The following is a 13,750-nucleotide window of genomic DNA, read 5'->3' on the forward strand; positions in this document are numbered from 1 at the left end:
GAAGAAAAATGTTTGGCATTAAATGTTTATTTTATATAAAAGATCTAAAATTAATAAAGCTTCCAGCTTAAGAAGCTAGAAAAGCAAAATAAACCTAAGTAAGGAGAAGGAAGAAAATAATAAAGAGCAGAAACCAGTTATTTAGAAAACAGATGAGAGAGAGAAATCAACTGAACGTTTATAGAACACTCTACCCAACTACCACTTTACATTCTTTACAAGAGCACACATACTTATTAAGAATATGCACAGGCCTGACACAGCCCTCAATAAGTTGATTATTTAAAGAGATTAATGAACGTGATAAAACCTCTACCTATATGAATGAAGAAAAAAGGAAGAAAACAAAAATCACCACTACCAGAAGAATCAGGGACATTGCCTCAGAACTTAACGATATTAAGAGACATGGAAACCTATGAACAAGATCAGGCCAACAAACTGACAATTCAGATGAAGTAGACAGATTCCTTAAAAACAAACACAAACTATCTACAGCTAACATCATATTAGTTAACATCTGCAGAAGACAATGCTTTCCCTCTAAGATAAGGAATAAAGCATGGATACCCACTCTCACCATTTCTATTCAACACTGTAGCTAAACTCCTAGTCCAAACAAAGGGTATATAGGTTGCGAAGGAAAAAAGAAAACTTTCCTATTCACAGACAACATAATCATCTATGTAGAAAACCCTTAAGAATCTAAAGGAGCTAGAATAAGTAACTGAGGGCTTCCCTGATAGCTCAGTTGGTAAAGAATCCGCCTGCAATGCAGAAGACCCCGGTTCGATTCCTGGTTTGGGAAGATACGCTAGAAAAGGGATAGGCTACCCACTCCAGTATTCTTGGGCTTCCCTTGTGGCTCAGCTGGTAAAGAATGCGCCTGCAATGCAGGAGACTTGGGTTCAATCCCTGGATTGGGAAGATCTCCTGGAGAAGGAAACTGCTACCCACTCCAGTATTCTGGCCTGGAGAATTCCATGGACTGTATAGCATGGGGTCGCAGAGTCGGACATGACAAATGACTTTCACTTCACTTCAGGATAAGTAAGTTTAGCAAGATGACAGGATATGAGCTCAACATCTATGTAAACAAAAGTCAATTATATCTCTTAAACTTTCAATAAACAAGTAGATATTGAATTTTTTTCATTGATATAATTTAGAATAGCATCAAAATGCTGAAATACCTAGTGATAAGTTTAACAAAAAATGTGTAAGAACAGTATACCTGAAACTACGAAACACTGCTGAGAGAAACTAAACACCTACTTCAATGGAAGATATACCATACTCAAGGATCCAAAGACTCAATATTGTTAAGATGCCAATTCTCCAGATATATGGATTAAAGACAATCCCAATCAAAATCCTAGCTAACTTTATTGTAGAAACAGACAAGCTGATTCTAAAATTTATAGAGGAAAAACAAAGGACCTAGAAGAGCCAATACATCTTTGAAAAATAAGTTGGAAGACTTAGAATATCTGATTTCAAGACATACCATAAAGCAACAGCTCTCAAGGCAAGGGAGAGGGGGGACTTCCTTGTGGTCCAGTGGCTAAGACACTGCACTCTCAATGCAGGGGGCATGGGTTTGATCTCTGGTCAGGGACTAGGTCCCACATTCCACAACTGAAGAGTTCACGTGCTGCAATGAAGATGGGAGAACCCACAAGCTACAACTAAGACCTGGGGCAGCTAAATAAATTTTTAAAAAATAAGTTTAAAAAGAAAAAAAAAAAAAAAAGACATGGGGGGAAGGTATTCCCTGATGGTCAAGTGGTTAAGAATCCACCTGCCAATGCAGAGGACACAGGTTCAATCCCTGGTCCAAGAAGATCCTACATACCAGAGGGCAACTAAGCTGGTAAGCCACAACCACTGAAGCCCCCAACACCTAGAGCCCCTGCTCCACAAGAGAAGCCCCCACTTGCTGCAGCTAGAGAAAGCCTGCACACAGCACAACAAAGACTCGACACAGCCAAGAAATAAATAGTATTTTTTTAGAAAAGACAATGGGGTGTACAACTAAATATGAATCAAGGAAATAGAATAGAGAATAAAGAAATACACATACATATATGATCAGTGGATTCTCAACATAAGTGTCAAGGTAATTCAGTGGGAAAAGAACAGTCTGGATAGGTATTTGAGAAAAAAAACCTCAAGTCTCACTTAACAAAACATGCAAACATTAAGTCAAAATGGAAGAGATTTTATTATAACACTTCTAAAAAAGGAAAATAGGAGAGATTTATTGCCACCTGATGGTAGGCAAACTTCTTTGACAAAACAATAGCACTAACCATAAAATTAAAAAATTGAACTTCATCAAAATGAAAGACTTCTGCTTTTAAAAAATTAGTATTAAGAAAATGGGGGAGGGGGTAGCCATAGACTAGAAAAAAATATTCACAATAAATATATAAAAGGTCTTCTATCCAGAATATATTAAGGAAGATATAAAGGAAGAAATATTGATGTCAATTCTACACAAACTGTTCTGAAAATAGAAGAGGGAACACTTCCCAATTCATCCTACAAGGACAGCATGGCCCAGTTACCAAAACCAAAATAGGCATTTTTCTTTTCAAGAAAGGAAAACTACAAACTAGTAACGCTCAGGAGCTTAGATATCCTAAGCTCCTAAAATATCACAGCAAATTAAGAAAACTGTAAAGGCATCCAGACAATAAGGAAATGAATGAATGTGGCTGCATTCTGCTGTAACAGCAAGCTGGCCAGTGGCTACCAAGAAGCAGGGATTAGGGCTGGGAGACCATTAGCAAAAGGACACAAACTTCATACCCTTTTTATAACGTGCAAACGAGCTGAGCAAAAGATATGGTAAACGAAGTTTTCTTTTAATCTTAAAGGGACTAGAGATTAGTCAGGAGAGTGGTTTCTTAAGACATCAACAGAATGAGATAGGGAAGGACTACATGCCACATGTCTTAGTAATGTTTTAATTTTTATTTTGGTGGTGGTTTCATGGATGTACCTTCTATTACCACACTTTGAAGTTTACATACATGTTACAAATATTATTTCATATGTATCAAATACTAAACTGTTTTTTATAAGTTTCTAAAGAGAGAAAAAAGGTTACATATACCCATGGAAACATGTATGGGGAAAAAATTTAAAAAATAAAATATACTGATGGTGCTAGAAAACTCGTTATTTTTTTCCAGATTCCCTGTCATTTGATTGTACTACTTTTATATTTAAAAAAGTAAATAAATTCTCTATAATGTACACAGGAAACCAGTAATACTGGCTGCTGCCAAGGACAGAAACTGGGTGGCTGAGGAAAAGTAGCTGAGAAAGAGACTTTTCTCCAAATGCTCTTTTTGGCTTTGATTCTATACTAAAACAATATACGACTTACTCAAAATTTTTTTTATTTAAATTAAAACAAAATTTTTAAACGTTGCTACTACAAAGAACTTAAATTACAATCTTTTACCTAATAAAACTTAAAAATAAATAACCAACACATTTTACAAAGAACCACATTGTAACTGCTTTCTGTGGTTCCAAGACAACACTGGAGGCTGCCTCACACTCAGAGGTGCGCTGCCAGGGCATCTTAAATCCTTCACGTAAACACATCATCGGCTGGACACTGCACACGCCACCAGCTCAAGGTGGTCTACACCCAATGTTAGATCATGCTACATTCCTTCCAGTGATGTCACCTGGACACAGCACACACCACCAGCTTGAGGTGGTCTACACTCAATGTGAGGTCATGTTACATTCCTTCCAGTGATGTCATGTCTTTGCAAAGCTGGGTCTTAAGCACTTGCTGAGATAGAAAACAAGTACCATGAGAAAATAAATGTGGAAAAGGAAATGAGGGCTGTGACGTTCAACCCGATTCCAAGTCTCAGGAGCTGTTCAGTGCCCAAGAGGCACATACATCCTACTAGGAAGCAATTATGGTGATTTAAGAATGAAATAAAAATATCATCTTTCACTTATGTTTTTACGTTTTCAAACAGCTACTAAATTGTTGGACAGACGTAATTAAGAAGTTGTTTGGACTTCATTACTTTGGAAATGGAAAGACCATTAGGTGTTTCTTTTGACCTCAGATGTATCTCGGAAAAACTTCCAAGACAAGAAGGGAGCCATGAGCTAAGAAGTTTGAGAACTACATTTGAAAGAAACCCTCTTTTTATAACAAGATACTGTCTTTGGAACCACTTTCCAGGAGAAGCATCACCACTGACGTAACTTGTTTATCTTTTTTAGAGCAAGCCAAGTGAAAGTGAAGTCACTCAGTCGTGTCCGACTCTTTGCGACCTGTGGACTGTAGCCCACCAAGCTCCTCCATCCATGGGATTCTCCAGGCAAGAATACTGGAGTGGGTTGCCATTTCCTTCTCCAAAAGCAAGCCAAAGCTAAACTTTAAAAGGAAATTAAAACACAATGCAAGAAACAAGAATATAAGCTCTCCGATTACAGTAAGATTTCTGTAGCTAATCAGCTACATGGAGGACATTAGCAAAGCTTAAGATTTCTTGATTATGAAATTAAAACACGATGCAAGAAACAAGAATATAAGCTCTCCGATTACAGTAAGAATTTCTGTAGCTAATCAGCTACATGGAGGACCTTAGCAAATAAGATTTCTTGATTATCTTCACTTTTCTCAGTGACACTTTCCAGATTTATCTCTAGAGATTTAAAAGTTCTGCTGATGAGTCAAACTGGAAAAGTGTCTTGGATCCAGGCACTACCTACCGTCTGCCCCTCGATGGCAGCTCGCTGGCGCCCTAACACATCCTGCAGCTGAGTGAAGTGCTGGATGAAGGCCACCACCTCCGCCTGGAACCGCTGGGTGTGCACGTACTGCACGGACGCCATCTGGAGGCTCACTCGGACGTCGTGCTCCCGCCGGAGGAGAGGGTCAGGTCGGCCATACCTAGGAGTAAGGGCAACAATGTGACTCAGAGACAGTGGCAGGATGCAAATGAGTGTCTGAAGAAAACTCGGGTTCACTTAGGGGCTTCCCCAGGAAACAGCTTTAACTGTTAAAATGGAAACCCAGAAAAAAAAAAGGAAATCCACAACCAGGTTTTAGAAAGCAAACTCCAATACTACCTCCTTTCTAAGCTTCCACCACATGTCGGGTATGTTAAGTAAAAGTCTGGTGTGACAGCAAGGGCTATAAACACGGGACAGGTCTGGGGCTGCAATCACTCCTGATTCCAGACCTCACTCAGAAGCCACCGTGGTTCAGACCTTGTACCTGAGCCTCTTTGTCCCTGCCTTTAAGGAAAAATGAATATTCCTGCTCACTCTTCTAGCAAAGACTATGACAACTCGGGGTAATAAAAACTACACTGTGAAACAACTGGTAAAGAAAATTAGGCAACAGAACTAATGTTCCTGAGGCAATCTGTCTCTGGAAGCTGAAAGAAGTCTTTTTACTTCAGTGAAATGCAGGCCAAAGACTTTTAGCATCCACATTCACTGATAAATTAGAAAACTTCTACAAATGGTTTTAATGGGACACGATGCCACAATAATAAATTATTATACAGGACATAGTCACTGGGGAAAGGAATTCATATTAGCTGAGCAACTATTATTTTGCCAGGCAGAGAGTTAAGAGTTTTACATTAATTATCTCATTTGTTAAAGAACCATGCCTCTGTGGTAGGTAACAATACAAATAAATCAATCTAATTTCTCAGAGGAGTATGATATACTCCCTCTGGAAATGAAAGAAAAACTTCTTAGACATCTTTAGGGACCATTTTCCTCAACTCTGGTTGAACATTAAAATCACTTTGGATAATTTTTTTAAAAAAAAGGAACACAACACTACCACAGACCAGAATACTTGGGGGCAGAGATGGATATCCATATTCTGACAGCTCCCCAAAAGGTTGAAAAACCACCTTTTAAAATTTCTGTTTTCTGAGAAAACTATTCTTTAATAACTACATAGGCCTAAAAATGCCTTCTAAGTTCTAAAACTGAATACAGATTGTATTTATACTGAGAGAAATGCCTAATGCAATTTAAAACCCATTATCTTCAACAACTTTCTCAGGCTGAAATCATCCCAGATCATTCAGAGCTAAATGGAAATTGATCTAACATAGTCTCCTCACTATTTCAATAGAAAAACAGACGCAAGGAGATCAAGTGACTTGTTCAAGTCACACAACACATTGCTGTGAAACCAGACTATAATGATGACCACAGTTATTTCAACCATACCCTCTTTATTTGTTAAAGCCTGAGTAGCCCACTTCAATGCAGATCCATTTTAATATAAATCGAGATTCCTCACAACTAGATCAAATTGATTCTACATAAGAGGCTATGTTTTTTTTAAACTTTTCCTCACTGCTTAGCCAACAAGAATTTGAAACAGGAAACAATCACGATAGAAAAGCTTGATGTTTTTACTTGAAAGTCTGGAAGATGAGGGCTTCTTCTCCACTCGTAGTGAACCGTTCTCGGTAGAACTCTCCGTGTGAGGTAAGGTCGCTCAGAGATAGGCTCCCAATGCTCCCCTGTAAGGCCAGGTCTCCCTCTAGGAAGATGAAAAATCAGAATGCATTCTTATGCTCTTTTCTCTGTCACACACCCTAACTCTGCCTGAAACAAAAATTGATACACACATGCCTCAGACTTTACATCGTTTAATAAAACGAAATGTCAAAAGTGAATATTCATATTCTAATACACCCAGAACAATATTTTATGCACTATTTCAAATAGCCTCAATGCAGAAGTCCAAAGGGACTGAAATAATACCACAGCATCACACTTTAACACTTACAAGGGGGAAGAAATTAAGGGTAAACATAAATTAAAGGATAAAATATTTACAAATACAGATAGAAACATGCTCTCTTCTGAGATCAGACCACTAATTAGAATTAGCAAAATAGCATAAGGTCTATTTTATACTATAGATAAAGGAATAAAGGAAAAAATGTCAGAGATGTATTAATCAGGCAGTACTAAATGAGTTTTAGTGCTATTTAATTAAAAGGAGACATTAATAAAATAAGACACTGAAGACACAGATTTGAAACTACTCCAATATTACACAAGTGAAGCTCCTGGAAGGTGGACAGAAGAAAGAGGAAATGTTAAAACATGTACCCCTGGGCTATGAACCTATATGAATCATTCTTAACATGGGGTAGATACTGAAAAGGAATATTCTGAACTGTTGCTTATGTAAAACAAATTTTGTCATCATAATTAACAACAAAACAATGACTGAGGTGTATGTATTTGGCAGGCTAGCCCTGCTCCCAATGAAGACACATACTTATTTTTGGTTCCGAATGTCCTCTAACAAAAATACCGCCCCCCCACCCCACCCCGAAAAAAGTGAAGTCACTCAGAAAAATGAAGTTGTGTCCGACTCTTTGTGACTCCATGGACTGTAGCCTACCAGGCTTCTCCATCCATGGGATTTTCCAGGCAAGAGTACCGGAGTGGGTTGCCATTTCCTTCTCCAGGGGATCTTTCCAACCCAGGGATCGAACCTGGGTCTCCTACATTGCAGGCAGACGCTTTACCCTCTGAGCCACCAGGGAAACTTATCCTACCCAAGCTTCTCCAAATTCTAAGGACTCATCTCTTCTAGGAACCTTTTATAAATTAATTTATACCAGGAATGAAACCAATTTTAGTTCATCCTTTCACCAAAAGACATTCTTATTTTACTACAGAGTCAACATTTGAGCTTTGTAGTCTTATTTTATCACAAGTTGCTTAAGGAGCTGTATTTTATGCTCACTTTGTAAATTCCTCCACTTTAGAGCTTAATGTAGATCTTCACTTCTGTTCTACTAAGGATTACAGCCTATTGCGTCCCATTAGGAAGAATGCCAGCTTTGCTACAATATCTCCCTGCTTAAACCACCCCCTCTAAAGTGAAAGTCGCTCAGTCGTGTCTGACTCTTGGCGACCCCATGGCCTATACAGTCCATGGAATTCTCTAGGCCAGAATACTGGAGTGGGTAGCTGTTCCCTTCTCCAGGGGATGTTCCTAATCCAGGGACTGAACCCAGGTCTCCTGCATTGCAGGTGCATTCTTTACCAGCTGAGCCGCAAGGGAAGCCCAAGAATACTGGAGTGGGTAGCCTATCCCTTCTCTAGCATATCTTCCTGACCCAGCAATCAAACCGGGGTCTCCTGTATTACAGGCGAATTCTTTACAAACTGAGCTATCAGGGAAGCCCACCCCCTGATAGAGGTTCCCCCTAATTATGGCAACAGAGTGAACATATGCCCTGATTTCCCAGAGGCAGCCCCTGTTATATGCCATTTTCCCAGTTGTAATTATTAATAATGCCCCCTTTCACACTCCAACATGTCCAAACTTTAGACAAAGAAATTATATACTCATCCAGAGAGCTTTTTTAAAACTCAGATAGATCACAGGGTCCCATCCCAACCCACAGAATCAGAGTCTTGGGATGGGAAGGGAGCTGTGCCAGATAGCTGCATTTCTAACAGATGATTCTGATCCATAAACCAGTATCTGGAAGCCACCACCACCAGTCCTGGCCAGACCAGTAACCACAAACCAGCCACTAAGCCACACCTTACTTAGCACCTGTGAAGACAATTAGATCTGTGAGCAGGATGTTCAAATTCTTCCCAGATTCCCCAAGTCTGATTTTTTCCACTTACCAATCATTTCCAGGTGTGCCACTAATTTGGACACATTCGCCTTGGCAAGCTCACTGGTGGTCTTATTCAGCACGAGAGAAAGCGAATGCACCTAAGAACACAGGAGGAAAGGCAAGGCGAATGTTACTCGGAGGAAAAGGTCCCTTTCAGACAAATGGCATCGAGAAAGATGCTACAAGTCTCAGGAAAGCTGAAGATAAACCTTTTTGTCCAACTGATACCAAATTCATTTCAACTTTTCTTAGCCAGTCAAACCACAGTAAGAGGAGAGAGCTGATAGGAAAAGAACTTGACTGGGCAATCTAAAACCCAGGTTCTGTGGTGTCCTCTGTGGTCACCTCGTCTGTTCTCTTTTAAATTTTTTGTTCTTCTTTCTTTCTTCCTTTTTTTTTTTTTTTTTTTGTATGTTGGTTGGTTAGCTTTTTGGTTTTTTTAGGGGGATGCTTTCTTTGGGCTTCATCTATTGTTTGTCAGTGAAATGTTTTACATTATAAAACAATTTTTCCCCTTTCAGCATTTACCTCTAATATTGCACTATTCTGTAATCACTCATACAGATTCATTAAGTGCACCCTAAGAATTTGTCAAAGCGAAGTGATAAATACACTTAATGTTTAATGTCTTCAGACTAATATTTAATAGAAGCCCCTGGTGACCAACTGGGACTTCACTTGGAAGCACAATCAAAGATTTTCTTCCCCAGAGACAACCACCAATAGAAGAAAACCTGTTTTAGGAAAAGCATTCTTGGAAACAAATAAATCCAGTAACATAATTCTGTCATTTTATCTACAAAAAGGACTCTGTATCTATGATTTAGGGAGGCAGATACCCCTGAGCACCATCACTGGGTAAGGCATCGGCTGAAGAGAAGAAAGGAGGAAAGAGGAGACGGAAAGAAGCTTACATCCCAGTTCACACTCTCTGCTCCCAAGTGGCAGAGCCAGTGACATGCACCCCTTATCTTTAATGCCTACCACGACAGAGGGTGACATGGTTGGATGGCATCACCAACTCAATGAACATGAGTTTGATCAAACTCTGGGAGACAGTGAAGGACAGGGAAGCCTGACATGTTGCAGTCCATGGGAGGTCACAAAGAGTTGGTCATGACTTAGCAACTGAACAGCAACAAAGTAGGTGTTCAGTGTATGTCTGATAAATGAAAAAGAAAATAGCAGGAGAAAAGGAAGGAGAAAAAACATTCGTAGAGGAAGGAAGAGAAAAAAGGAGGGAATTATTACAGATGGAGTAGTGACCATGGGGGCCACTCCAATGGCACAGGGGGTCCCCATGCAGCAGCTTCTGGACATGAACGATGGAAGGATCTCAAGGGAATGAGTTATCATGAAGGGGGAAGTGAAAAAACAACCTCTAGCCACTTCATCACCAAAATAATGCAAATAATGAGTCTAAATATGCTTTGTTTGGAGGAATCCAGCTGTCACCACTTGAGCCCACTCTCAGCATGGATCTTAGCATCACTGAAAGTGGGACAACTGGGTGTTGTAGCCCTCCTGGTATAACGCAACAGGAAGCACTCAGCATCACCTATGAAGTGTCGGACCTGGATCTGATCAAGTCTTTACAGCTAACTTCCATTTCTAAAATTAGAGGATGAGAGGAATCAAATGTACCATAAAGAAACAGACAAATCCAGAATGTGGAACACTCTAGGAGACACTAACCCAGCTTCTATAGACAACTGTATGGGAGGAAGAAGCGGGGAAGATACCATTCACTGAATGATCATTTCTGCCATACATGTGAGGAGGGCCATACCTAGGTCATCTCATTGAACTTCCACAATCCTATGACACAGGCAACATTAAACAACCTCTGTTTACTGATGAAAAACTTGTGGGAGAAAGAAGTTAAATGGTTTGTCCACAGCCAAACAGCTGTATGGTTACAACAAAAATGCCAGCTTTCAAATCCAGGCAGTCTGACATTTAAGACACCTGTACTCTTGCTCTCAGTAAAAGCCGATAATGTTCTGAGTGAGAGGGAGATGAAAATAAAAGGCACATTTAAAAATAGCTACTCTGTACTAGTTGCTGGTTACATAGTAACATGGTTACTATGTGCTAGACACATTGCCAGGTGCTTCATGTAATTTCCTCATTTAGTTACCATAATCAGACGATGGAAGATAAGGAAACAGAGGCATAAAGAAGCTAAATAATTCCACTGAATTTTACAGCCCAAAGCAAAGACAAGAAGTTACTGAAACCATTTATTTCCCCTGCCTCCAGATGGGATTAATGCTAAAACTTTTTCTGAGATATTAACATCTACCCTTTAGGAACAGACATCCAAAAGACCACATACCTCCTCTGTGAGGTATCGATTTTCTGACATAAATGCACAGTGACAGCATCTAAGTAAACAAGCCCACATTCATACTCAGAACTTAACAAGAGCCTAAGGGAACTGATACCTTGAGATCCAGTTTGGTGTTAACTGGATCCTGAAGTTCAGACTCTGCTAACGCGCTTGATTCTGACTTCACACTTTGTAGGACATCCTCAGGCGGCACCTTCATCGCATGGTTGTCTGCAGTGGAGCCAATTCCAAAAAAATCTAGGATCACAACCCAGGTCTGCAGCGTGATCAGCACATCCAAGCAGTTAAAATCAACATCAATGCTCCGGTTAACTCGATTGTAACTGGAAGAGAATTCTGGATGTTTCTTATCCACCAGGAAAACATTGATATGGACCAAGGAATCATCAAATTTACTCTTCCCTGCAAGTATCTTGGGCTCATCTACCGTTGGAGAAGGAGGTGGAGTCAAGGGATAGTCCTTGTCTTGGACTTCCTTTTGCTTCTTCCGGGAGGCCGAAGTGGGTCTCTGATACAGCTGAAACACATTGGGAGCTTCCTCCATGTGAGAAGGGAGAGACCGAGGCATGTCTGGATACTCCACGTTGGACACGGAAGGGCAGGACTGAGAGAGATACTCTTTTTGTGCTAAACTAGATGGCTTTGGGGCTCCCCGAGACACCATCAGGTTCTTATATTTGGAATCTGGATTTTTCTCCAGTAAGTCCTCCATCAGCAGAGAGTGCAGGGCAATCTGAATGGATAAAGTCTGGGGGTGGTCTTTACTGAATTCCACCTCAAAATCCTGAAATTTTAAGCTCACAAGACCCTGGGCCCCCAAAGTCAGATCTCCACTTAGCTGAACTTGCAGCTCTGATATACAAAAGTTGGCTTGAATCTGGGTAAAGGATTTGACTTCCTTCACAGACAAGGACTTTTGAGAAGAGTTAGAAAGACTGGAGTGGCTGAACAATCCATTCTCCTTCCTTTCAGCGGAAGGTTCTCCACAGATACTGAGGGGAGGCAGAGGAGAATTAGGGCAGGGTGAGGATGCTGCACTGACTGGAAACTTATTCAGATCTTCACTATACACCAGATTGTCCAGCGTTTGTAAAACCTGCTCATATACATGCTTTGCTAACACCACCTGCATTCAAAGAGAAAAATTCAGTTATTCCACTACTACTGTCAAATGGACTCATATGCACTGCTCACAAATTTTGTATGACTTTACCCAAGTGGTTTTTTAAAAATATAATTTATAAGATATATTTTATTTCAATTTATTTATTTTTAATTGGAGAATAACTCCTTTACAATATCGCGTTGGTTTCTGCTATATATCAACTCTCCAAGACGTTTTAAATTTGTTGACAGCAAGGATCCCGTCTTTATTTCCTTTTCATCCTTACACCTCTGCCTCTCTCTGACCTATATCTATTGACAAGGCCACCCCCGAGTACCTCATGGAATAACCTTCACACAATAAATGTTCAATAAGTGCTGGTAAATGTAGGCCTGAATCTGTACAATCATTCTTTCAAATCCCACAAAACAACTACAGAAATTGAAGGAAAAGTTTTAAAAGAGAAAAAGCTTAAAAGCCAAAAAGGAAAAAATCCAGGGAAAGTTCTCTCAACCAGAGACCCATATCCAGAAACCACTGATGTCAAAAGCTACACATGTTCTGTTAACAGCACCCCTGGGTTAATGCAGAGCAGCTACCAAACCAACGACCAGTCACTGCTCTAGAGCCCGTGCACTGTCCTAAGACCCTGCCTATCCTTGCTGTTTTATAATGCTATGCTTTTTGCTCTCTTGCCTGTGAAAGCGGGAAAAATGACACTTTTGAAAGAAAAAGGATGAAAGATGTATACAAACATACCACATACACCCCCGACCCATTTCATTTCCATGAGGGCAAGACTAATTCTCCCTTGAAAGGATCTGTCAACAGCTCAGATAATCAGATTGTTTTATAGGTGGGCCACATATGCCAAAAGTGTGACAAGAATTGTAACACTCTGGGAAAGAGAGATCCTGACTTTTTAAGCAATAATTTTCCTCATTTCTTAATGGCAACAGAATTAACGATTTGCCCTGTTCCACTCTATAATTCACCCCTCCACATGAAGAAGCTAACAAAGACTGATTCAGTGATAGAAGGACATGATAAAAGGATACCATGCTTATTGGAACAAGTTATTGACAATAATGTGCATGAACAATATCTCTTTGAATTTATATTTTCCTTCCAACATTTTATATATACAAAATACAACAAGACATAAACATAACACATGTATATAACAAATACAAAATCATTACATGACTTCAACTGTCCTGACAAAAAAATCAATAGCGTGCTTACTTGAACTGGATTGACAAATTTCCCTTCAATCTTCATGATGCTAGACGCTCCCAGGTCATCTGGACTAAGTGAGAAAGTCAGTTCAGATTCTCTCTCTATAGGGATCTTCTCCAGTTTAAACTGAATGGTCGTGTTGTTGAGGATGTGAAAAGCTGGCATAAGAGAAAAGAAATGACCAACTAGAAACACTCAGACTGACTGCGTCATTGCTGATTAAGTGAGGGTATATAAACAAGCCCAGGAGTTGCTCTTAGACCAGGAAGGCAGGTTAGCCTGGCACCGAGGGTCTACAATTGAGAACAAACCTTGGCAACTATTCCAAGACCAAAACTCACAGCAACCAAGGGTATAAGATAAATTTACACA

The 13,750-nt window shown here is 39.8% G+C and overlaps 1 protein-coding gene across 15 annotated transcripts in view; it reads right to left on the reverse strand.

Annotated features, from left to right (window-relative positions):
- Positions 1-13,750, reverse strand: part of VPS13D (vacuolar protein sorting 13 homolog D) — a 267,380-nt gene that overhangs the window by 210,745 nt on the left and 42,885 nt on the right. For all 15 annotated transcript variants that reach the window (XR_009595826.1, XM_042257233.1, XM_012187296.3 and 12 more), the window contains 5 exons: positions 13,385-13,536; positions 11,129-12,160; positions 8,689-8,779; positions 6,439-6,565; positions 4,759-4,939 (listed from right to left, as the gene is read on the reverse strand). Coding sequence is in view for 14 of the 15 variants with exons in the window: in XM_042257233.1 (XP_042113167.1) it covers positions 4,759-4,939; positions 6,439-6,565; positions 8,689-8,779; positions 11,129-12,160; positions 13,385-13,536 (1,583 nt within the window). In the remaining variant the exon portion in view is untranslated. The remainder of the gene's footprint in view (positions 1-4,758; positions 4,940-6,438; positions 6,566-8,688; positions 8,780-11,128; positions 12,161-13,384; positions 13,537-13,750) is intronic.

Source organism: Ovis aries, chromosome 12, assembly GCF_016772045.2.
Source record: "Ovis aries strain OAR_USU_Benz2616 breed Rambouillet chromosome 12, ARS-UI_Ramb_v3.0, whole genome shotgun sequence".
NCBI lineage: Eukaryota > Metazoa > Chordata > Mammalia > Artiodactyla > Bovidae > Ovis > Ovis aries.